This window comes from Amblyraja radiata, chromosome 6, assembly GCF_010909765.2.
Source record: "Amblyraja radiata isolate CabotCenter1 chromosome 6, sAmbRad1.1.pri, whole genome shotgun sequence".
NCBI classification, from domain to species: Eukaryota; Metazoa; Chordata; class Chondrichthyes; order Rajiformes; family Rajidae; genus Amblyraja; species Amblyraja radiata.
The window spans coordinates 24,316,777-24,343,758 of NC_045961.1; the positions used below are offsets into that span (position 1 = coordinate 24,316,777).

The window sequence follows — 26,982 nt, forward strand, 5'->3', positions numbered from 1 at the left end:
TGCCGCCACCAAAGCCAAGGTGCTGGGCGGTCCCCACCAGGAAAAGGCGCTCCCACGCCTGCTGGTAGGCCACGAGGACGGGTCGACGGGGCAGCCTGGAGAAAAAGCTGCCTCACCGACCAGGTAGGGACCTAGAAATATAGTTACCCCCTTCCCCCCACATTAAAAAGTCTATTTCTCCCACAAACAAAACACAGGACTCACTAGAACTACAAAATAAAAGTGAATTAAACGGACGGCTGCTGTTTAGCAGCCGCTCCCCAAGATGGCTCCTCCTCCTCCATTAGCGGTTTCTCTTCCCTGAAATCTTATCTGCCCTACTGGACATTTCCAGCTTTTTCAGATTTTATTTAATTCTATTGCTCTACAACTCAGATATCTCATTTCTTCAGCAGTCTTAGTTTCCACATTCCAGTTGTGACTCTTAACCAGATTTTATAAATTTATCTTGAGAAGAGACTCATGATGTTATTTGTTAAAGTCAAGTTAATAAATATAATGAGCGAAGCTCAAGTTGGAACAAACAAACATACATAGAAAAAATTCATGACAAAAAAAAGAGGCACTGAGATTTTGGTTTAGCTGAACTCATTTAGTTCATACACTGTAGTCTGGGTAAGCAGCTGCATGACCAGAATTTATTTTCCACAGCCAAAATTAACACAATGCTTCAATTGCTATTGATCTGGCAGCACGAACCTCCAGGGAGAAAACAAAGACACATTCAAATGCAAACATGTTAGATGATTGGTTCAGATGAGAGTGTCTTTAAATTATGTGCATAATTAGAATTCAACAATGGCCCAGCAGCTGTTTTTTAGGGGAGAGGTGGGGCAAGATAAATTAATTTTTCATTGGAACTCGAATTAAGTAGCTTTCTATTCAATCCATGAAGATCTCTGCCCAATACAGTACCATACATATATTTAAAAAATAAGAAATTAGACAAATTCCCTCAGGAGGGCCCCCCTCCCCATAAAAAACAGCGTTGAGAACTTTCACAATTCATTGTTTAACAATTATTCTATACGTTAACTGATGAACATTCTTGCTCCCTGTGCACACAAGTGTGGGGGCTGTAGGAAGGATGAGCAACCTGACCAGGGCACTGTGGTTCAGGGGGCCATTCGAGAAGGGAAAGAGAAGAAAAACACTGTCTTGGGGATAGTATAGTTAGGGGTATAGACATTATTTTCCGTCACAAGAATAGAGAGCCCCTAAGGCTGTGTTGCCTGCTTGGACTGGGTTCAGGACATCTCATCTGACCTGCAGAGGAACTTGGAGTGGGAGGGGAAGGATCCAGTCTACGTGGTTCATGTGGGTTCCAATGGCATAGGTAGAACAAGGAAAGAGGTTCTGTCGAGAGAATTCGAACAGCTAGGCACCAAATTGAAAAGCAGAACCAAAAAGGTAATAACCTCTGGATTGCTACCTGAGCCACGTGCAAATTGGCATATGGTTGAGAAGATTAAAGGTCCTATCCCACCTGGCTGTCATCCGCGCGCCATTTACACGACCTGCTAACGTGTGGGTAGCGAGGGACAGGTGCATGGAGTGGTGTGGAGGAGTGTGGACTTCGTCCTAAATGAAATCTTCGCGCACCACTGGCCTGTCGAGTAACTGACGGCCAAAGTGGGACAGGTCCATGACCCTGGCGCAGCGCAACGTCTCATCTCCAACAGCAGCAAAAGCAGCAAACGATCGCCGAACTCGGCCTAGGGCTCACGACAATTGCGGATCCGGATCCGCCCCCACTCCTACTCCCAGAGCTGGGCTAAGACGATTGGAGATAGACACAAAATGCAGGAGTAACTCAGCGGGGCCGGCAGCATCTCTGGAGAGAAGCAATGGGTGATGTTTCGGGTCGAGACCATTCTTCAGACTGAAGAAGAGTCTCGACCAGAAACATCATCCATTCCTTCTCTCCAGAGATGCTGCCGATCCCGCCTAGTTGCTCCTGCCTTTTGTGTCCATCTTCAAATGACGTCACGTGCTCCAGACGGCTGTGCGGACGCATGATGACGCGTGTGACCGTCGCGCATCAGTCACTACCGGCCTGCCGCGTAAATGATGGCTCAAGTGGGACAGGCCCTTAAGGTGTCGAATGTGTGGCTCAAAGGTTGGTGTGGAAGAAGTGTAATTAAATTTGTGGGACATTGGCACCATTATTGGTGAAGGACGGAGCTGTTTCGAAGAGACAGACTCCACTTGAACACCACATAACCAGGGCCGCAGATAGGGCTTTGAACTAAATAGCTGGGGGTGGAGTCAACAAATTGGAAATGTATGGACAAAGTTAAAGGAGAGTGCAGGAGAGGTTATGGAAGTCTCCAGAAGTAATAGGACAAGAAGTTTAAGAAGGGATAAGAGGCAAAGGTCAGGTAAAGTCGAGTCTAATGCGAGAAGAGGGGTGGTGTATACCGAAGGTGTTATATTTGAATGCACATAGTAAATGGAATAAAGTGAATGAGCTTCCAGCACAATTCAAAATTGGTAGGTATGACGTTGTGGACATTATGGAGCCATGGCTGAGAAAGGATCTGAGCTGGGAGTTGAATATCCAAGGTTACACGTCCTATCAAAACGACAGAGAGGTGGGGAGAGGGGGTGGGGTAGCTCTTCTGGTAAGGAATGGAATTCAGTCCTTAGCAAGGGGTGACATAGGATCAAAATATGTAGAATCCTTGTGGCCTCCAAACATTTGTCAGGAAGTAGGGTGCAAGTTACCCCAGGAGATACAATCAGCATGTAAGAAAGGCTTATGGTGGTCGTGGGGGATTTCAACATGCAGGTGGACTGGGAAGATCAGATTGGTACTGAACGACAAGAGTGGAAATTTGTAGAGTGCTTACAAGATGGTTTCTTAGAGCAGCTTGTAGTTGAGCCTACCAGGGATTTGCTGAACACCTTCACTTGGTCCTCCTGGGCCTACGTGATCTCCCGGTTGACAAACACTTCAACTCATCCTTCCCATACCAATGCTGACCTCTCTGTCCTTGGCCTCCTCCATTGTCAAAGTGAGGCCAAACACAAATTGGAGGAACAGCACATCATATATCACCTGTGTAGGAAGGACCTACAGATGTGGGAGTAAGGGGGAACTGTACAAAAGGGACGGATTGCACCTTAACAGGTGGGGGACCGGCATTCTGGCAGGCAGGTTTGCCACTGCGACACAGGTGGTTTTAAACTAAATAAGGAGGGGGGGGGGGGGTGTCAAATGGGATAGTCAAGGACAGAGTTAAAGGGGAAGGGAGTAAAGGGATAGTTAATGACCCCAGAATTAACGGGAAAAAAAGCTCACGAAGGAATAGGAGAGTATGGCCACGTGTAGTAGGGATCGATGTGAATGGTGAGATGCGTAATGTCCCGTCCCACTTAGGATACCTGAGGTTGCAGGTGGTTGCGGAGGTTGCGGGTAGTGGAAGCAGGTAGGGAGACTGACAAAAACCTCCGGGAACCGCACGGAAACCTTGGGTGGGGCACAAAGTCTCCAGAAGTTTCCATTCAGATTTCCTAAGTGGGACAGGGGCATAAGGAATTAAAAGTATTGTATTTGAATGCGCGAAGTATAAGAAGTAAAGTAGACGAGCTTGAGGCTCAGATAGAGGTTGGGAGATATGACATTGTGGCGATTACTGAGACGTGGCTGCAGAAGGATCGGGTCTGGGAACTTAATATTCAGGGTTATACTGAATATTATAATCCCCTTTGTTCAGCTGTACATCCTATAGAAAGGACAGGCATGTGGGCAGAGGAGGGGGGTAGCTCTTCTGGTGAGGAATGGAATTCAGTACCTTGCGAGGGAAGACATAGGGACTGACGAGGTAGAGTCACTGTGGATTGGGTTGAGGAATTGTAAAGGCAAGAAGACACTAATTGGTATTATGCACAGACCCCCAAATAGTAGCCCGGATGTGGGGTGTAAGTTGCAGCAGGAGTTAAAACTGGCATGTAACAAAGGTAATGCCACTGTGGTGATGGGGGATTTCAATATGCAGGTAGACTGGGAAAATCAGGTTGGTTCAGGACCCCAAGAAAGAGAGTTTGTAGAGTGCCTCCGAGATGGATTCTTAGAGCAGCTTGTAATGGAGCCGACCAGAGAAAAGGCAATTCTGGATTTAGTGTTGTCCAATGAACCAAATTTGATAAGAGAACTCGAGGTAAAGGAGGTAGTGCTCATAATATGATTAGTTTTAATCGGCAATTTGAGAAGAAGGTTAAATCGGAAGTGGCAGTGATGCAGCTGAACAAAAGGGATTATGACGGCATGAGAGAAGAGCTGGCCAAGGTAGACTGGAAAGGGATACTAGCAGGGTTGACGGTTGAACAGCAATGGCAGGAATTTCTGGGCATAATCTGGAAGACACAGGATCATTTCATTCCAAAAAGGAAGAAAGATTCTGAGAGGATTAGGAGGCAACCGTGGTTGACAAGTGAAGTTAGGGGTACAATAAAACTAAAAGAAAAGATGTATAACACAGCAAAGAGTAGCCGGAAGCCAGAGGATTGGGAAGCTTTCAACAGAAGGAAACAAAACGGGCAATAGAGGCTGAAAAGATGAAGTCCGAAGGGAAGCTGGCCAGGAATATAAAGGACAGTAAAAGCTTCTTTAGATATGTTAAGAGAAAAAGAGTAGCAAAGTCAAATGTAGGTCCCTTGAAGGCAGACACAGGTGAAATTATTATGGGGAACAAGGAACCGCAGAAGAGTTGAACAGTTATGGGGCTTTTTCACGGGGCGAGTTGACGCAAGATGTCTCCAGAGACAGAAGTGGTCGTGGTCCAGCACGAGTCTCGCACGATATAACGGGGGGTAGATAAAGAGTTCCCACGGTACTCGGCATTTCTGTTATTTGAGCGAGTGACTTGTCCGTCTCCCGAGCTTTCGCGTTAAATCTTGAATGAACATCGTGAACTACACGTGACACAAATGATGTCACTTTTTTTTCACACACTATAAATATCCTCCCTTGGTTGAATTGGCTCATTTGGAGACATGTTTTACTGTGTATGTGAGAGACACAGATGGACTGAGCACAGTACCTCGGTCTTACTGTGTGTGAGAGAGGGGGAGAAAGAGACGTACACTCACAGAGGCAGAGTCTCTCAGCATGTGTAAGAGGGAGGGAGAGAGAGAGAGGCACACACAAGGTGGATGTGAAATCTCACCTGCCTGTTTCAGTGACAGACACCCGCCGCCAGTAAATGAAGACACCCCCATCTGTCTCCCCCTCCTCTCCCTCGACTCCCCCACCTTTCCCTCCCAACTCCAGTCCCGACCCCCTGGGAAACTGAATTGAGCAACAATATAGATATAGAAACTGAAACAATATAGAAACTAAATAGAGCAACATGGCAAAAACATCTCTGACACGCTTCACCCCCTTTCTTTGAGGTTTTCTGGGAGCCATCTCTGCAAGTGTTCCTGTTAAAAAGATTATCCAACAATGACAATTAGGTGGGACGTCCTCGAAGGACACATGTTCCCTTGTCGATATTGAGACCACCTTTTTTACTCACCTTCTGTCCCCTCTGTCCAGCTACCGGGTTTACCGTTCGCAGGAGTTCCCACGCGCTATATCTCTAAAATCTGAAGTTAGGTAATGTCTAAAGGAACTGCAGACGCTGGTTAATGCTGGTTAAAACGCACAGAAGGACACAAAATGTTGGTGTAACTCAGCAGGCAAGTCAGATCTGGGAAGAAAAACATAAGCTGGAGTAAGTCAGCGGGTCAGGCAGCATCTCTGGAGAAAAAGAATAGGTGGCGATTCGAATCGGAACCCTTCTTCAGACAGCCTAATCGGAATTGAGTCTGAAGATGTGTCTCGTCCTGAAACATCAGCTATTTTTCTCCAGAGATGCTGCTTGACTCGCTGAGTTACTCCAGCTTTTTGTGTCTGTCTTCGGTTTAAACCAGCATGTGCAGTTCACTCCTTACACGGGTCTCTGTACAACATTGATTGATAGCGTTCCGGACCCTGCTTCGGAAAGGCATCGATCGCTAGTCGGCGAGGACTCCGAGCTGTATCTCTCAAAGAAGTACATGTGAAAAATTTCTCACGGACCATAAAAATGCGTAACCTTTCAGTAAAGTCCCTTTTAAAGTCCCTTTTAAAGATTATAGTTATTTTCTTGAATCTCATTAGCATAACTCATGAATAAGTTGATGTCCATATGCGGATGCAAATCTTTATTTTTATTTATTTTTTAAATTCAATCCCACAGAAGACAATTTTTACTCACCTTCTGTCCCCTCTGTCCAGCTTCCGGGTTCACCGTTCGCAGGAGTTCCCACGGTACCCGCAAGAGTTATTACGGATATCGCACTGGCCACTACGTCCATATAATGTTGCAATGCTCAACCACAAGTGTACAAGTCACTCTTGGAGAAATTCAAACTTTCTTGAATTTTCTCCCGAGTGACCAAGTTACACGACTACCTGCCGTTAGCGCTACGGTGGTCCACGAATGCCGTACTGTTATCGCACGAGGCTCCCACGATGTTAAACTCTGGTTAACTCTTGCGTCAAGTCGCCCCGTGAAAAGGCCGCTTTACTTCGGATCTGTCTTCACTAAGGAAGACACAATCAATCTCCCAGAACTACTGGAGGAGAGAGGATCTAAGGGGGTCGAGGAACTGAAATAAATTTTCATTCGGCAAGAAATAGTATTGGGTAGGCTAATGGGACTGAAGGATGATAAATCCCTGGGGCCTGATGGACTGCATCCCAGGATCCTCAGGGACGTGGCTCTAGAAATAGTGGACACATTGGTGATCATTCTCCAGTTCCATAGATTCAGGATCAGTTCCTGTGGATTGGAGGATAGCTAATGTTATCCCACTTTTCAAGAAAGGAGCGAGAGAGAAAACGGAGAATTGCAGACCAGTTAGCCTAACTTCGGTGGTGGGAAAGATGCTGGAGTCAATTATTAAAGAGGTAATAATGGGGCATTTGGATAGCAGTAAAAGGATTAGCCCAAGTCAGCATGGATTTATGAAAGGAAAATCATGCTCGACTAATCTTCTGGAATTTTTTGAGGATGTGACAAGTAAAATGGATGAAGGGGAGCCAGTGGATGTTGTGTATCTAGACTTTCAGAAAGCCTTTGATACGGTCCCGCACGGGAGACTGGTGGCTAAAATTAGAGCGCATGGTATTGGGAGTAGGGTGATGACGTGGATAGAAATTTGGTTGGCAGACAGGAAGCAAAGAGTAGGAGTGAACGGGTCCTTTTCAGAATGGCAGGCAGGCAAGTGGAGTGCCGCAAGGCTCGGTGTTGGGGCCGCAACTGTTTACCATATATATTAATGATTTGGAAGAGGGAATTAGGAGCAACACTAGCAAGTTTGCGGATGACACAAAGCTGGGTGGCAGTGTGAACTGTGAAGAGGATGGTAGGAGGTTGCAGGGTGACCTGGACAGGTTGAGTGAGTGGGCAGATGCATGGCAGATGCAGTATAATATAGATAAATGTGAGGTTATTCACTTTGGTGGCAAAAACATGGGCGCAGATTATTATCTCAATGGGGTTAGGTTAGATAAGGTGGGGGGGGGGGGGGGGTACACCGGTCACTGAAAGTTGGCATGCAGGTACAGCAGGCAGTGAAGAATGCTAATGGAGTGTTGGCCTTCATAACAAGAGGATTTCAGTATAGGAATAGAGAGGTTCTTCTGCAGTTGTATCGGGCTCTGGTAAGACCACATCTGGAGTATTGCGTACAGTTTTGGTCTCCTAATTTGAGGAAGGACATCCTTGTGATTGAGGCTGTTCACGAGATTGATCCCTGGGATGGCGGGACTGTCATATGAGGAAAGATTGAAAAGACTAGGCTTGTATTCACTGGAGTTTAGAAGGATGAGGGGAAAACTTACAGAAACATATAAAATTATAAAAGGACTGGAGAAGCTAGATGCAGGAAAAATGTTCCCAATGTTGGGTGAGTCCAGAACCAGTCTTAGAATAAAGGGGCGGCTATTTAAGACTGAGGTGAGAAAAAACTTTTTCGCCCAGAGAGTTGTGAATTTGTGGAATTCCCTGCCACAGAGGGCAGTGGAGGCCAAGTCACTGGATGGATTTAAGAGAGTGTTAGATAGAGCTCTAGGGGCTAGTGGAATCAAGGGGCACGGGTTATTGATTGGGGACGATCAGCCATGATCGCAATGAATGGCGGTGCTGGCTCGAAGGGTTGAATGGCCTCCTCCTGCACCAATTTTCTATGCTTCTATCTATGTTTCTATGTTGGTTTAAACCAAAGATAGACACAATATGCTGGAGTAACTCAGCAGAACAGGCAGCATCTCTGGAGAGAAGGAATGGGTGGCATTCTGGGTTGAAACCCTTCTTCAGACTGAAGAAGGGTCTCACAGACTGAAGAAGGGTCTCGACCCGAAACGTCACCCATTCCTTCTCTCCAGATATACTGTTTGGCCCGCTGAGTTACTCCAGCATTTTGTGTCTTCCGTATTTCACTTGGGCAGCTTCCAGCTTAATGAACATTGATTTCTCCAACTTCAAGTAACCCTTGCATCCACTCTCTCTGTCTTTCCCCAACCTTATTCGTTTTACTAGTTTCAGTCGCGTCCTGGCGAGTTTCATTGTCCATATATCTAGTTTTCACCTTGCCTACAGCTAACAATGGACTGCTTCTTGATCATCGATACTTTTTTGCATATCTTTCATTTCTATGTTCGATATCGCTCTATAACACCATCTATATCTCTCGTTCCCCTTTCCCCTGACTCTCAGTCCGAAGAAGGGTCTGGACCGGAAACTTCACCCATTCCTTGTCTCCAGAAATGCTGTCTGTCCCGCTGAGTTACTGCAGCATTTTGTGTCTATCTTCAGTGTAAACTATCATCTTGCAGTTCCTTCTTACACACAACAAAAGTTTATTCAGGTACATAAAGAGTAAGAGCGAGGCAAGAGGGACTTTGGACCGTTGGAAAATGATGCTGGAGAAGTGATAATGGGGTATAAAGAAATGGCAGAGGAATTTAATTTTTTTTTTGCATCAGTCTTCACAGTGGAAGACACCAGCATACTATGCACCTTACTCAAAACTTCAAGGTATTCATCACCTGTACTCCCAGGTCTCCCCTTTCTGCAACACTCTCCAGGGCACCACCATTTACTGCGCAAAATCTGCCCAGGTTTGACATATCAAAGTGCAACACCTCACCTTTGTCAGAGATAAATTCCATTTGTCATTCCTTGGACTACCTTCAGAATTGATCTGGAGCTTGTAAACTTAAATATCCTTCCTTCCTCACTGTCTACTACACAACATTTTTTGGCATTATCTGCAAATTGACAAACAACGTTAATTACACTTGGACCCAGTACCAATCCCTGCGGCACACCAGGGGTCACAGGCCTTCAATCAGAAAAGTATCCCTCCACAACTACACTGTGACTCCTTCCAAGCCAATTTTGAATCTAATTGGCTAGCTCATCTTAGATTCCATGCGATCTAATCTTTCAGACTAGCTTACCATGCGGGACCTCGTCAAAGGCCTTGCTAGAGTCCATATACAACATCCACCCCTGCTCTCATCATCCTCTTGGGGACCACTTCAAAAACTACCATTTCCCACACACAATGTCATGCTGACTATCCCTAATCTGTCCATGCCTATCCCAAGGCTGGTAAAAGTCATTGGTGAGAATCCCTCCAACATCTTACTGACCATTGACATCAAGTTCACTGGCCTGTAGATTGCTGCTGCCCTTCTGAAAGAACGTTTCACATGAACCACTCTCCAGTCTTCCTTTGGCGGAAGATGACGTAACTATCTCTGCAAGGGCCTCCACAATTTCATCCAGGCTTCACACAAAGTCAGATGATGCACTTGGTCAAGGCCTGATGATTTATTTACCTTAATGCTTTTTAAAGCCACCAATACTTCCTCTTTGGTACAATATGAAATCTATATGGTTTGAACAAAGCAAATTCAAGGGGCAGAAAATTGTTTGGAGGTCCTCCCTCAAAGATTGGAATAATATAGCAATTGAAACAGGAAAATACTCGGGTACATCAATCTACATATCTAATAGTCGTCTGGGGTAGCATGCAAAGAATCACCACATTCTGGCACCACCTTGGAGGTTTACATTCTAAAGTCTCTGAAAAGTCCGTTCTTGGCCTAAGGAAATATGCAATTGGTTACTTTTTCCTCACGTAAGGCCCAGTGTCCTGGTGGCACCTGGGTAGATGAAGATGGAATTCAGCCAGGTCAAGCCCAATGCCATCACCTCCGTCTACTGTCACTCTATGCAGCTGCCACGAGTTGCACCTAATCTGCTTGCTTACCCGGCTGCCCTAGGTCTTCCAGTGGCAACCTCTACCAACAGCATGACCATAATAACGATGCTGTCTCTCGCCTCCTGCAGCCGCCCTGCCACTTCAATGCTTCGAGCTCACCCTGTCCTGCCTCCCGATCTGACCACGGAGCTTTAGGGCGCTGTCCAAGATTGTGGGTGACAAGCCTGCAAAAGTTGATGGCGACCAACCAACACTGCCATCTTTACTAAGTAACTTGAGCCTTATACCTAGATGCAGCTTATCTACTCAGCCAAATCACTCATCTTTCTCCACTTGGTAGGCATAGACCAACAGTATCACCTAGAGCAGGCAAATGCTGCCCTTCACCATTTTCTCCCGTTTTGGGGTTGCTACTTCCATGATTGTAGCCAACATCATCTCCTCTCACTGTGACATCAAGCACATTCCAATGTACACAATAACTTAATCAGCCATGATCACATTATAAAGTACAGAAAGTACATTAAGTGAAGTGCCTCCATTTTCAAGACTTGCTTTCAATTTCAGCAAAACGTAAAGATTATGCATGGCAACCATCACATTTTAAGCAGTTGTTCACTTCTACCATCAATTCTAAGATCTTCATAAACATAGTAAAAAACTTTAGATGCTGGAAATTCAAAATAATATTTAGAAATGTGAGAAATATCAGTCAGAATCTGTCGAAACACTAGTTACAAAGAATGAAAGATCCTAGATGAATCAAGGGAAAGACTGGGTGTTCAAGGCAATTGCTAAGAAAGAGGCTGCTGGAAAAATCCACCAGGACTGCCAGTAAAGAATTAACCAAGTAGTAAGCATCACCATTAGTCACCAAGACTCAGCAAATTCTGTTATGACTGACATCACTACAATTTCTCAGATGGTGACATGGGTAAAATATTTCCTGTCAAAGTTAAACCACTCTTTGTTCAGAAATTATAATATCAAAGCTGTTGAACGTCTAGTTTAATCATGACTGTGTCGAAAAGCTCAGAGAGACTTGGATGACTAAAAAATGAAATCTTCCGTAATTAGGTTCTCAAAATAATCGCATGCGCAGTAGTCCACTAAATTAATAGGACAACTTACCATCATCTTTTCAAAGAGCAAAATAACATCCTTTTCTGGCAGCTGGTTTGAGTTTCCATTCTCTGGGGATATTCCAGACCAGTCATTCCTGGAAAGTTGTGACTGTTTATGATTTGGAAGAGGCGGCCTACCACGCTTACTGCCTAGGATTCGGATACTTGCAAATCTGTCCAGCTGCAAAAAATGAAAAATAAAACTTTTTTGTTTGTGCAGCCTGTTAATTAAAATCAAAATATCAGACAAAAGATATACAAATTGGCAACGAGCTTAAAAATAGTCACTTTCACTATGCCAATGTGACTGCTATCCAGAGAAATGCTAAATATACATCATGAACTGTAATTAGATGATTTAAAAAGTCTTAAACTCCTTTGGTGTTAATGTCACAAGAAAGCAGTGGTACTTAATATAGGATGCACTATTTGTTTTGTATGATAAGGTCAAAGATGCTCCTTTTCAAAATAATCCTAATGAAAAATGTTGTTGGAACCAAACTAGCATGGAAAGAGCGCCTAAAGGAGGACTTAAAAGAAAATGTTACAATAATTCAGAAACAATCCGTTAAGACATTATCTATAGATGGCCAAAACAAAGCATTAAAAATGCAGCATCCAATTTGCTCATTAGTAAATATAATGAGAGGATCTCCGACATGAAATGTTTATTATTGACCTCTTCAAGCTTGCAATGGATCATTCCCATATACGCCTCCGACTAATGTCAGAGAACTGGAGATTTCCAGTGATATAAGAACCATTTTGGAAAAGAATCATTCCGATTTGAAATTACCTTTTATTTCAAAAAGCACTTCACAAATCATGACCCCCAGCATTTACATTAATCATAAGATTGTTGTCTTGTTTCTGCCATTTTGCTCATCTTTTAGGTACTAATTAGGCACTTCATGAGAACTAGTCAACAGTACACCGGGGAAAGAGGCTACGTTTGTTGGTGACAAGTCTTTAAAATCCGACAGGTAAATGTTAAAAAATAGAGGCTGATGTCTCGCCAAACCTGTGCTCCCCTACCTGTGTTCCAGCAGCTTTTGCAGCCACAAGTTCGTTCTCCGTCTGCGGTCCAGAAACTACAATTCAAACGCGATACACAGAAAGGTTTTTTTGACAAATCCAGTAAGCCACTTAAACCTCTCACCAGTGGACAGGTGGTTCGCCTCCAGACCAACAAGGGCTATGGCCATCTGGATCACATCTACGGCCCAGCCAAAGAACCTCGCTCTTATCCGGTTGAGGCGGACGGAGCCATTTACAGACGCAACCGTCAACATATTTTCCAGTGAAGGAACCGTGTCCTGTGACTCCATATCCAGATGTCTCGCGTTTTGTATGCCCTCCCACTATCGGTCCTGCTGCTCCACTATCAGAGACCGTTTCCACCGCGGCCTCCCCGCGGCGTTCGGCGCCTGGCTCGCCGATCTCACCACCTTCCTGGACCGTCGTGTCCCCGGTCACATCTCCCGTTCCCTCCCTGGTATCTTCTCCGGTGAAAGGATTTGAAATGGATTTGTACCACACACGTGCCAGACGGTTTAGCAGGCCACCCATTAGATACGGTGAGCGGGGGATGGCAAGTCAGGCTCTTGGAATTCTTTATCAGCAAGCTCATGTTGTAACAGGTGCAGGCTTGTCCTTGGGGCGGACTGAGTCGCACGGGAACGGCAACATCTTGCAAAGTGGTTTAATTTCATGCAGAAATTACAGGTTTTACCATGAGCAATACAGAATTGTCAACTTATAGCATGAAAATAGTTGCAATTAGGACAGAGCAGCAGACGATCTCTGCTGCAAGGCCAAGGAGGGCTAGGAACAGCTGTTACAAGCGGAGGTGTCTGTAAGATTGACACTATGCTGCGAACGCTGACCAGAGCTCACAGACTTAGTGTGAGAAGATGTTATCTCAGCAATCTGACAGGCGTGCTCGGCTTGATTGAGGGTCAGGTCAGTGTTATGGAGCAGTTCATCCTTTAACTTGCTATCAAGCAAACCTTCAACAATTTTGACACGGATGAGTTCATCGCACAAATCATGAAATTGGCAGCGTGCAGCCATGTGTTTTAAGCCACTGATAAAACATTCCATCGGTTCATCAATCTGTTGCATACGAGCATAAAAGTTGGTACGTTCAATAATGTAGTTCAAGGGCAGGTCATACAACTGTCTTAACTTTGCAAGTAAGACGGCAGGCCAATACACAAAACTTCTGGCAATTGACTTCATGCCTACTCTGCCAGGATGTTCGGCATGAAGTTCATTCGGAATTTTGTTTCTCAAAGACTCTGGTACAACCACTCTGTAACCCCACTTAATGCATCCCTGCTCACATGATAATTCATGGCATCGATTATGGGAAGGCTTTGAGTTCATAACCGAGTTCAATCCACTATTGATTTTAGTCCAATCGTTCAATGTCTGTTCATAGACCCACTTCAGCACAGTGTCTTTCTGTTTCTGCTGCAATTTCTGTTGCAGTCTTCATCTACAACTTGCAGTTAGATTGAGTTCTCACTTCCCACTTCCCACGTCAGAGTTCTCACGGGGCAACCAGGACAATGCATCTGCAACTGCCTTGTACTTGGAGCTTCTGTACTCAACCTTGTAGTCATGCTGGGACAGCAAAATTGCCCAGCGCTGCATCCTTGATGCCACCATGGAAGGTATAGCTGACTTGGGACCAAGTGTCACTAGCAGTGGCTTGTGATCAGTCACTATGGTGAATGGTCTGCCGAGAAGAAACTGATGGAATTTCTTGATTCCGAACATGATGCTGAATGCTTCCTTTTCTATCTGTACATAAATGCGTTCACTCGGTGACAGGGTGCGGGATGCAAAAGCAACAGGCTTTTCCTGTCCGTCATTCATTACGTGGGAGATCACTGCACCTACACCATAACTTGAAGCATCACAAGCAAGTTTCATCTTGCGTGTGGTATCGTAGTGAACAAGGAGTTTATCACTTGTCAAATTTTCCTTGCAGATGTCAAATGCACGCTGCTGTTCCTTTGCCCACATCCATTTCACATCTTTTTGTAGCAGACGTAGTGACTTTAGCACAGTTGCTAAATCTGGAAGGAATCGTGCATAGAACTGCACAATCCCAAGGAATGATCGTAGCTCCTACACATTGTTGGGTTTTGGAGCATTCACTATTGATTCCACTTTCGCCTTCACAGAGCAAAGTCCGTTGGCATCTACTTTGAGTCCAAGGTAGACCACATCTGACTACGCAAATGCACATTTACTTTGTCGCAATTTGACATTGGGGCAGTTCAGTCGTGTGAGAACTTGCTCGAGAATTTCCAGATGTTCTACCATGCAATCTGTGAATATAAGTAGGTCATCCTGTTGCACACACAGTGTGGAATGCCTTGTAATATTTTGTCCATGATAGACTGGAACATTTTCGGGGAGGATTTCACACCATAGGGCAGCTTTGTATATGAATAGAAGGCCTTATGTGTGTTGATAGTCAAGTATCGCTGACTTTCCTTGTCGACATTGAGTTGGGCGTAAGCGTGAGCCAAATCCAGTACAGATCTTGCGAGGTTGGTAACGGATATTGTTCGTCATCAACGGCTTGGTAATTGTGACTTTGTAGTAATCACATAGTCGAACAGTTTTGTCGGCCTTGGGTAGTCACAATTGGCGTTGCCCAGTTACTCTTGTCTATCTTCATGAGCACTCCATTCCGTTCTAACCTGTCACGCTCTTCCTCCACTTGTTGCTTTAGTGCAAATGGTACAGGTCTTGGTCGACAATACACAGGTCTCACATCTTGCTTAAGTCGAATGTGTGCAGAGTACCCTATTAATCCCGTGTAACTGTCAGCAAAAATGTCTGCATGTCTGCTTATAACATTTTCAAGATGTGATTTGAACAAATCAACGCTGAAAATGTTCTTCCAGTCTAACTCTATTCTACTCAGCCAATCATTTCCAAGGAGGGTTGGTTTATTTCTGTAGCTGGTCATTATGATGGGCTGTGTTACTGACTGACCATTATGCTGAACTTTACAGTTCATTTGTCCACATGTCCCCAAAACTTCGCCCGAGTAGGTTCTCAGCTTGACCTTGGAAAAACATAACTTTGCACTGTAACTTTGGAGCGCTAAACCAAAACCAAAGTATGGCGGGGAGCCGAGTTCAGCCAGTTGTTTTCGTTGCAACAATAATCACTCATCCCAATTTTGTCAGTTCAAAATGGCCAAGTGCTATAACTGCCAGAAGAAAGACCATATTGCCTCAGCATGTCGGGCCAAGCTTAAAACAGGAAACCCACAATCTACGGCAATCAAGCGACAACACCGGAAAGGAGTTCATAACTTGGAGATTAACCCAGATGGTAATGAACTTGGGTTGTAAATCATTTATGCATCCAACATCGATAAGCCTACAACCAGTCAAGGCAAGGACTTTCGAAATAAACTATTGATAAATGAACAAGTAATCGATATGTGTATTGACACAGCAGCAGACAATGGTATCTGTGGGAACTTTGTTTCGTACAGGTCTCTGCTCATGTCCGAACAATCTGCTGCCGTGTGATTATTGTTGCAACGAAAACAACTGGCTGAGCTCGGCTCCCCGCCATACTTTGGTTTTGGTTTTGTTTTAGCGCTTCTTGGTTTGGTCACAGGCACTGCCTTGTGACTGTAAACGGCCACTGCAGTCCGTGGTGGATGAAACTCGTGAACATTCTTTGATGCCATCTCCATTGTGGTAGCAATCTTGCATGCTTTCTCAAATGTAAGATCTGAAGTGTTCATGAGTTTGGACTGAAGTCGTTCATCCACTAGACCACAAACAAATCCATTGCGTAGTGCGCGTCCGAGAAAGGCTCCAAAGTTACAGTGCAAAGTTATGTTTTTCCAAGGCAACAATGTACTCATTGATTGTCTCATTCTGCTTCTGGTTTCTAGTGCCAAATTTATAGCTTTCTGCAATTTCCAGAGGCTTTGGGTTGAAATGCTCCTCCAACTTCTTCATAATGTCATTGAATGGCACGTCTTTTGCCTTTCTGGGCACAAGCAGATTCACTAGTGTGCCGTACACTTCAGGACCGATCTCCGTGAGCAGAATTGCTTTCATGCGTTCGCAAACGGCCTTGTTTCAGTCACTATCTCTCCTTCACCACTAATCTCCATTACATTGTTTGCCGTGAAAAATATGTTTGCTCTCTCCGAGTAGAGCTGAACGGCTCTCTACTCTTGTCAAAAGTGCCAAAGTTTCCGACGTAGCCCATGGACGCTGCCATTGTGTCGTTCCCTTTTTTTTTTTAAAGTCCGCTCAAAAACCCCGATTTCCTATCTGTTCTCGTGTAACAATTCACCTAAAACTTAGCTGTATAAAGGTTATTCAGCTTGAGGAACTCGACAGAAAACTCAGTCTAAAATGTTATACAATTCCAGATTCATCTAGCCACGAAGACACTAAATAGAGATAGCCTGACAAACACTCGCCGATTTGTACAGCTGCTGTTTTAAACTACAGTCCCATGCATTGAAGGATCTGCACCCTATTGTGTCCAGCTCGCAAACAACTGCGACACAACTCCGTATTTACTGGTTAAAATGTTAAACAATACTGCATGTATTGCCATACAGCACTGTATTTAAATGATGAGTTTCCAAACTCTATCCCATCCTCGTCGCCACTTTTGTTATATTCCAAACGGCAGAATGAATAACAACTTGCACACTGGATGCCCGGATCACGAGTGAGATTACCCAACACTCCCTGCTTATATTGAACCAACTCATTAACATATACATGAATATGTATGAATACATTACAGCTACTTTAGTCTATCTTTCTTGGCTAACAACATAACCTTCGGCCTCCAAGATGCAGGTAAATTTTCGGGAGTTATTTTAGGGTAAAAACCTGCGTCTTCTTCGCCGGGAAATACGGTACTTTGATAAAATAAATAACCAAATACCACTTTTTGTGACAATTGCCAAAGCAAATTTTAAAATTATTCAGAAAATATCTGTATGTGCATACTTGACTGCAAACAGCAGACTGTCAGTAGAACAAGTATACAAATTTACAAACAAGCTGGAAAAAAAGGCATCTCTTAAGAAAAAGTTAAAAGTCAGGAAAACATACAGACTGGCAGGGATTGAACAGACAGGGACTTGCTTATTATTAAAAAATAGCGGCTGACATGAAGATAATCCTCTTCAATGACTACAGACTGATGGTCCACTGATGAATAAGCAGTTCAATACAAGCAGAATATTTTCAGTGCTTATTATTTAGAATCAATCCACATAAAAGGATTATAGGCTCATATATTTTGTTTCTTCTTTTCAAATGACGAGTATTGTAGAATAGGTCATTATATTTTATGAAATTAAGTTTCAAAGCTGGATAGTAAAGGCTGTAATCTTTTCATTGATGAGCTGCAAATTTAAAATGGATGAACAAAACATTTTTTTTATACAATTCTTTTTCAGGCAAATCATTGGTTCAAGTGCTCGAGTGAGTGAGTGAGTGAGTGTGTGTTTTGTTGTCATGTTTCGAAATGGAACAATGACATTTTTACTTGGAGCAGCATATGTATGTCCTCTGTAAAACACCAAAATGAACAACAAGAAAGTTCAATAAAACAAACAAAAATAGTGCAAATACAAACACAATGCCCCAGTCTATGAGGTTTGGGGTTTAGTTGGAGGTTGTAATATTCAATGGTTGTTGGGAAGAAGCAGCTCCTGAAACTGGACGTTACAGTTTTCAGGCTCCTATACCTTCTTCCCGATGGCAGGAGTGAAATGAGAACATGGCCAGGGTGGTGTGTGCCTGATAATGCCGGCTATCTTTGAGGGAGCAACTCCTGTAAATCCCTTAGATGGGAGTGCCTGTCACTCTCTGTAATTTTCTTCATTGCTGGGTGTTTGAGTTGCCAAACCAGGCTGTGTTTCAACCAGTCAATGTGCTCACTGTAGAAGTTCAAGAAAGTATTCATTGACATACTGAATCTCCTCAATCATCTACTTCGATACTTTGATGGGCTTTTATTATGATTGGTAATTGTAAAGTGATAATGCAACATCAATATTTATCCACCTAGAGGATATTCAGATGAGTCAGATGAAAAGCTGCAAAATTATATCGCAACCCTAAAGTCTTAACAAAACATGCAAAAAAAATCCTTACCACATCATCAGTCAATGTTTTGATATTCATGTTCTGAAGAGAGAGGAGAAAAAAAGTATTTGTTACCAAATAGTATTACTAACTGAAAAAAAGTAAGATTGCTAACTCGTGCGATAAAAATTTAACCATAAACTTCTTTCTATCATTTAAACCACCCGAATGCTGACCTATTTTGCAAAACTTCAGCCATCCAGGATCCTGCAGAAATTAAAATTTGCAATGGATTCACTGGTGACAATGTACACCAAACATTTTTTTTTTAAATCAGTCTTCTGGACGTATTACAGAGAACTGATCATTTAGGGCCATTGGTTCATTATCTACACAATTTCTTTTTTCATTTTCACATCAAATAATTGTGATCAGACTTAAAGATACAACAAATAAATGGCTTGTGAAAGCATTTGGACATAATCACAATTTAAATTAATTATTATCCATGTTTGAGTAAACCATGTGCCATTGCATTTATATACCGATTTCTATACTTGACAAACTAAAAATTGTTGAGATTAATCTTACTTTATTGTTGAAAACAGTTTATTTTGGTCTTTATATGCATTTACTCAATATTATGCATGATTCCTCAGCTAACTTAGACCTTTGTCTCACAACCTACTTATCCATAACGAAGTGAACTATCTACACAAGCATGAGTGCGTCAGAGGCAGGGATAAGCTGTGACAAGTGACCCATCTCCCGAGAAGGACTTTCCATCAACAGTTTATGAGCCAGCACTGCTATGTAATACTCTCCAAAAGGGTACTGGAAAAAAAAATACAGCACCACCAACTCGCCAGAGCATCATCACCATCCAGGACAAAGTAGCTCACTTGATTGGCACAGCATCCACCTGAACATTCCTTCAAAACTTTGCACATTGTGGCTAGTGTACACAAAACACACTGCAGTTGCTTGCTCAAGCTCTACAAATAGCACCTCCCAAACCAGCAGCCACAAGAACACAAAAAAACAGCAGGTGCATCATCCGCAGTTTCCCTTCCAAACTGCAAATAGCCCACCTTAGAATTAAATCAACACCTTTGCTACCACTAGATCCAAATCCTGGAACTTGCCATCCACAGCACTACAGTATACAATACAATTCGTCATACAAGACACACACCAACACAATTTACACAAACATCCATCACAGTGAATCTCCTCCTCACTGCGATGGAAGGCAAAGTCTAGTCTCTCCCCTGCTCTCCATTCCTCTCCCGAAGTCAAAGTCAAAGCCCCCGGCGGGCGCTAGCAAGTCCCACGGCCACTTAAAGCCGCGCGGGGCGATGTAAGGCACTGCTCCGGGTCCCGATGTTGGAGCCCCCGGCAGGCGCTAGCAAGTCCGCGGCCATTTAAAGCCACGCCGGGTGATGTAAGGCCCCGCTCCAGGTCACTCTCAACCCCGCAATTCGAGCGGGAGAAGTCGCTGTTGCCGGTGCCCCGCAATGCGGTCTCCCACCGGGGACCCGCGAGCTCCCGGTGTCACCATCCACCGGAGTCAGGTCGCAGCCGCGCGCCACCACAGCTCTCCACGCGCCGAACTCTCCACGCTCCGAAGCCGGCCTGCTCCACGATGGTAGGTCCGCAACTCCGCAGGCTCCGTGACTTTAGCCCCCAGCTCGCTCCGGTTGGAGGCTGCTCCACGGCGATAGGCCCCAACGGCAAAGGAGACCGGTCAGGGAAACGGTCGGGTCCCCGTACAGGGAAGAGATTTAAAAGTGTCCCCCCACCCACACACAGTCAAAAACCCACCACAAACTATACCCTCAACAGGACAATAAAATAAAAAAAGACAGACGGACTGCAGAGGCCGCTGCGACGTCGGTCACACCGCCAACCCACTAAGGGAGTACCTCCACCCAAAGAGGTGCAGCATTTCAAGACAACAGTTCATCACTATCATAATAAAGGGCAATTACAAATAGATTTTAAAAATAGCTGCCTTGAAAATATATTCAAAATTTGATTGGACAGCATACAAAACAATGCTTTCCACTGTACCTCAGTACACATGACAATAATAAACCTAAACAGCACCACTTAATTTCTCCCCAGCTCACCCTCAACAATAATAATAATAATATATTTTGTCATTGCACATAAGTGCAACGAGATCAATCAATCAACCTTTATTGTCATCTTGCAAGCAACAGTTGTACAGTGCAAAATGAAAAGACGTTTCCCAGGGAATAGCGGAGCATCGCACATGAAATTTAAAACATTTCACACATAATAACACTAAAAACAATCCAGTCCCTGATGGAACAGTATAAATAGTTAAAAGCAGGTAAAACACAACGTTAAAATACAATAAACCAATCATTAAAATGTCCGGGGCAGCTGATTTGAGTGGCCAGTGCCAGTTATTAAAGTGGCCAGTGCCAGTTATTAAAGTGTCCGTGCCAAGCCGCAGAATCAAGTGACTGTGAGTACAGAGTGACTGTTTAGCAGCCTCACAGCCTGTGGTAGGAAGCTGTTTAGCAGTCTTGTAGGCTTTGATGCTTCGATATTTCTTGCCTGATGGCAGGAGATCCAGGTGTATGTGGAGGGGGTGCAGTTTGTCCTTAGCAATTCTCTGAGCTTTTTTCAGACAGCGGCTCTGGAACAGTTCTTGTACTGAGGGTAGGGAGACGCCAATGATCCTCTCTGCTCCCCTCACTACCCTCTGCAAAGCCTTCCTGTCCGAGCAGTTGCAGGTGGAGTACCACGTATTTATGCAGTACGTGAGTACAGACTCCACCGTATCCCTGTGGAAAGTCCTGAGGATGTTGGTGGGGAGTGAGGCCTGTTTTAGTTTCCTCAGGAAGTGCAGTCGCTGATGGGCCCGTTTGACGGTCCCAGTGGTGTTCCTGGACCAGGTGAGGCTGTCTGTAATTTGCACACCGAGGAACTTTATGCTCTCCACTCTCTCCACTGTAGTGCCACTGATGTTGAGGGGTGTATGCTTTGGCTGCGCCCTCCTGAAGTCGACAACCATCTCCTTCGTTTGGTCGACATTTAATTCTAGATTATTTTTGCCGCACCAGTCCACTAGTTGTTTTACTTCCTCCCTGTACATTGATTTGTCATCTCCGCTGATGAGTCCCGCCACTGTTGTGTCATCCACGAATTTTATGATCTTATTGTCCCTGAATCTGGCAGCACAGTCATGTGTGAGCAATGTGAACAACAGCGGGCTGAGCACACAGCCTTGAGGGGAGCCTGTGCTCAGACTGATCGAGCCTGAAGTGTTCTTGCCAACACGGACTGACTGCGGTCTCTCTGTCAGAAAGTCCAAGATCCAGTGACACAGGGTGGTGTTGAGGCCCAGCAGGGTTAGTTTCTCCACAAGTCTCTGTGGGATGATGGTGTTAAACGCTGAGCTGAAGTCAATGTACAGGATTCTGGCGTATGTGTTTTTGTTTTCCAGATGCGCGAGTACTGTGTGCAGCGTGGTAGAGATGGCATCCTCTGTAGAACGGTTGGGGCGATAGGCAAACTGGAGGGGGTCTAACGATGAGGGGAGGCTGGCAGTAATGTGGGGTTTCACCAGGCGTTCAAAACACTTCATTATTATTGGGGTCAGGGCGACAGAGCGGTAGTCATTTAGGCAGGCAACCACTGGTTTCTTTGCTATGGGGATTATCGTGGAAGTTTTGAGGCATGTGGGGACAATGGCTTGACTAAGGGAGATGTTAAAGATTTGGGTATGCAGCTTCCATCCGACATCATAACTTAAGTAACTACTAAAATTTAGGTTTAGATACCCCAAGAACATGGAGTGTCCTCCTGCACTCTGTAGACACTGCAAATAGGCTACTAACTGATTTCATAGCAGGGTAACAGGGGGGTATATACAATTAAGAGGAGCTTGAAGTTGATTCTGTACCATACTGGGAGTCAGTGGAGGCCAGAATCGGGATGATGTGGTCCCTTTTACGGGTACCCGTCAGAAGTCTCGCTGCGGCATTTTTGAACCAATTGCAGACTGGACAGGGATGATTGGCTGATGCCAGTGCATAGGGAGTTGCAGTAGTCAAGACGGGAGGAGATGAATGCGTGGATAATATTTTCCAAGGTCGTCGAATTAGATACAATTGCGGATTTGTGCAGCCTGCAGTACGCTGTGGCCTACTGCTGACATATTTGACGGATACATTTATTGATAAATCTCACTGAAATGAATGCACAGGTCCATACACACACACATTTGCCCAGCTGGCGAGAATGTTTATCCCGAATGACTCTTGACCTGGGCAACCACTTCCAAAAGATGTGGTCTACGTTTTTGGAACTATTACAAGCATAAGATGCAATAGTAATCTAAAATATAAATAAATAAATAAAAGGTGCCAGGATCTGGCAACAGGGGGGTAAAAAAAAAAAAAAGACAACAAAAACAGACTTGGTTGGTAGTCCCCTTTCTGCGGAGTTTAATGTTATAATAGAGCGATTGTTTCTCCTTTCTTTTTCCTTCTTTTTTAGGGTCTACTTTCTTTCTTTACTTCCTTCTCTAACTTCTTTTCTAAGGGGTTTTCTTTTCTCAACACTCTCTTGCACCTTCACGACTCTTGCGCACTTTCTTTACTTTCTTTACTTCCTTTACTTCTATCTTTTTCTTAAAGCTCAAAAAATAAAGCGGTACAAAAAATGTATTAAGACATATGTGTTGTGTAGTATTGTAACTTACCGTACTTCTAATAAAAAAATTTTTTTTTTAAAAAAGACTCTTGACATGGGCATACGCAGTTGTAATACCGAACTCGCTTATTGGAAACAACAGCTCTTCAATGCAATAAGGCTTTTTTCACTAATTTACAGGCCACAGAAATACACTCCTTTTCATCTTACTATTTAGATATCAATCCAGATGTTTACTAACATTTGCAATATATTACACCATGTAATTACAAGGTCATAACATTGCATAACAGTGTAAACATTCAACCCGTAAACAGAAAAGAAATTGAGCAAAGCAACTAAATTATGAAGGAATAAGATTAGTTCAAAATTGATAATGCCAAAATAAAAGGAAAATAGGGCAAACATTGACACTTAACTCAGTCATTAAGATCTGTTAACTAAATAGCAGTGTCTATGCTCAAGACTAATCTATCCCCAACATTCGGCTATCCTTCACATCAGCTCTTTATTCCCAATTATTCCATTTAATGGCATATGTGCACAATGGAGGATTTTGTTAACAGGTTCCCGATGTTGGTGGGGGGGGGGGATCCAGAACCAGGTGTCACAGTTTAAGAATAAGGGGTAGGTCATTTAGGACTGCGTTGAGTAAAAACCTTTTCACCACGAGAGTTGTGAATCTGCGGAATTCTCAGCCACAGAAGGCAGTGGAGGTCAATTCACTCGATGTTATCAAGAGAGTGCTAAATTTAGATCTTAGGTCTAATGGAATCAAGGGATATGGGGAAAAGCAGGATCGGGGTACTGATTTTAGATGGTCAGCCATGATCATATTGAATGGCGGTGCTGGCTTTGTGTCAAAAATCAAAAACAAGCCCATCCTAGTCGACATCAAGCAAAGTTTAAATGAATACACCCCTTATACGTCAAACATTCTTGGCATGAAAATTGCATTCCCGAGTTCTTCAGTAACAAGCACACACCAAAATTCCATAAACCACAGTAATTATCACTTCTTTCCGAAACGCTGACGAAAGGACAATTGTTGACTTAAACACAAGCATCTTTCAAATTGATTAATAAAGGATCAAAGAACACATTAAAAGGTTTAATTATTTAATGACATTAAATGTATTACAGCATTAGTACTTATAATTTGACAATTCGTTTTGTTAACAAAATACACATTTTTACTTTATGGCAAGAGATATGGACGTCCTTCAATTGACAACAACACAGACTATTGAAGTAATCATCATCTTAAAACTTGCTAAAATGTATCCATGTTATTACATGTACAGTGCCCTCCATAATGTTTCAGACAAAGACCCATCATGTATTTATTTGCCTCTGTACTCCACAATTTGAGAGTTGTAACAGAGAGGGGGGGGGGGGGAATCACATGTGGTTAAAGTGCACATTGTCAAATTTTAATAAAGGTCATTTTTTAACATTTTGGCTTCACCATGTAGAAATTACAGCAGTGTTTATACATGTCAGGGCACCATACGGTTGGGGCACAGCACTGTCATGTAAATGAAAGTAGTCATGTTTAGTATTTTGTTGCATATCCATGCAATGACTGCTTGAAGTCTGCAATTCATGGACATCACCAGTTGCTGGGTGTCTTCTCTGGTGATGCTCTGCCAGGCCTGTATTACAGCCATCTTTAGCTTATGCTTGTTTTGGGGGCTAGTACCCCTCAGTTTTCTCTTCAGCATTTAAAAGGCATCCTCAATAGTGTTCAGATCGAGTGATTGATTTGGCCACTCAAGAATTGACCATTTTTTAGCTTTGAGGGTGTTATAGCCCAGGCCATAACATCCCCCCCACCCACCACCACAGATGAGGCTGTGTGCTTTGACCTTGGGCAGTTCCTTCTCTCCTCCATACTTCGCTCTTGCTATCACTCTGACATAAGTTATTCTTCGTCTCATCTGGCCAAAGACCTTTTTCCAGAACTGTGGTTGCTCTTTTAAGTACTTCTTGGCAAACTGTAACCTGGCATCCTATTTTTGCAGCTAACCAGTGGTTTGCATCTTTCAATGTAGTCTCTTTATTTATGTTCATGACGTCTTCAGCAGACAGTGGTCATTGACAAATCCACACCCGACTCCTGAAGAGTTTTCCTGATCTGTCAGACAGGTGTTTGGGGGGTTTTCTTTATTATAAGAGAGAATTCTTCTGTCATCAGCTGTGGAGGTCTTCCTTGGCCTGTCAATCCCGTCGCGATTAGTAAACTCACCAGTGCTGATGTCTAAGTTTTAATCTTATTTCTCAGTCTCATAATGTGTTCTTGGCACAACTTTGGTCCTCATGTTGACAAACAGCAATAAAATCTTCCAAAATTGTTGGAAAGGCTGGAGGAAAGACTAGGTACTGAGAGCTGCCTTGCACCCGCATTAAGGAGGTAATTAAACACACCTGAGCAATTACAAACGCCTGTGAAGCCATGTGTACCAAACATGATGGTGCCCTGAAATGGGGACTGTGTATAAACAATGCTGTAATTTGTACATGGCGAGACCAAAATGTATAAAACCGGCATGTAATAAAATTTGACAATGTGCACTTTAACAACATGTGATTTTTTTTCTATTACAAATCTTAAATTGTGGAGTACAGAGGCAAATAAATATATGATGGGTCTTTATCCCAAACATTATAGAGGGCACTCTACATCAGAGGAGTAACCCTTGTTCGGGTTTGCAGGGAAGGAAAACACAAATTTCAAATGTCCAAAGCGTTTCATATTAGGAACTCATATCAGGAACAGATCTTCTTGACAGTATTAGTATTGAATATGTAGGAAGGAACTGCAGATGCTGGTTTACACGGAAGATAGACACAAAATGCTGGAGTTACTTAGGCTGCATCTCTAGGGGGAAAGCTTCTATCAAGAGATGCTGCCTGTCCCGCTGAGTTACTCCAGCATCGTGTGTCTATCTTCGGTATTAGCACTGATACAGGAGCTGATCATAGACACAGACTTAAATGAACACGGGTCTTTTCTGGAAGAGCCAAGCACTTACGAATTTGTTTTTTCCCTCTGCTTCTTCACTGTGCGGTCCGAGGGCAGCCTCCCTGTTGCAGTTGCCCGGAACTCCCAACAGTTTCTTCCGCTGGGTTTTACCGCCGCCACCGCGCTGCCCGTAGTGGCGCTCCATGTTGGCGATAGAGAGGGACAGCGACTGCCGACTGTCAACGATCAACGATCAACGATCAACAACAACGACCTACCGACCGTTCCCCGGGCGGCTCGAGCAGGACGGCGTCACTTGAACCGCGTTCGCGGCCTTTTTTAAACTGAGAACGAATAAACCGCCATCGCTACCGCGCGCACCAATTACATCAGTCGCCAACGAACCAACGGGAGGACACGCGAGACGCTGACGTCTTGGGCTGACGTCAGCCGTTTCTGCTCCCTCCCCTCTACCGCCACCGCCGCCGCCGCCGCCGCCCCGCCCCCTGACGCAACCGCCCCTCCCCCTGACGCAGCCACCCTGATGCCGCCGCCACCACTTGACGCAGCAGTCCCACCCCCTGACGTCACCCCCCCATCAGACGCAACCGCCCCTCCCCCTGACGCAGCCGCTCAACATTCAGTGCTCCATAGATGCTGCCTCACCCGCTGAGTTTCTCCAACATTTTAGTCTACCTTCGATTTTCCAGCATCCGCAGTTCCTTCTTAAACAACCGAGCGATCTATCCCGGGCCTCCACCATTGTCAGAATCAGGCCCAGCGCAAATTGGAGGAACAGCACCTCATATTTTGTTTGGGCAGGTTG

At 44.1% G+C, this 26,982-nt stretch overlaps 1 protein-coding gene across 2 annotated transcripts in view; it reads right to left on the reverse strand.

Moving 5' to 3' along the window:
* The window catches only part of diaph3 (diaphanous related formin 3), a 474,403-nt gene extending 447,832 nt beyond the window's left edge, over positions 1 to 26,571 (reverse strand). The window contains exons 1-3 of one of the 2 annotated variants that reach the window (XM_033022313.1): positions 26,227 to 26,570; positions 18,569 to 18,601; positions 11,398 to 11,571 (exon numbers count right to left, since the gene is read on the reverse strand). In XM_033022313.1, coding sequence (XP_032878204.1) covers positions 11,398 to 11,571; positions 18,569 to 18,601; positions 26,227 to 26,361 — 342 coding nt within the window. In that variant the 5' untranslated portion in view covers positions 26,362 to 26,570. Of the gene's footprint in view, positions 1 to 11,397; positions 11,572 to 18,568; positions 18,602 to 26,226 lie in introns of both variants that reach the window. The other variant, XM_033022314.1, reaches the window with a different exon arrangement.
* Positions 26,572 to 26,982: the final 411 nt, after the last annotated feature.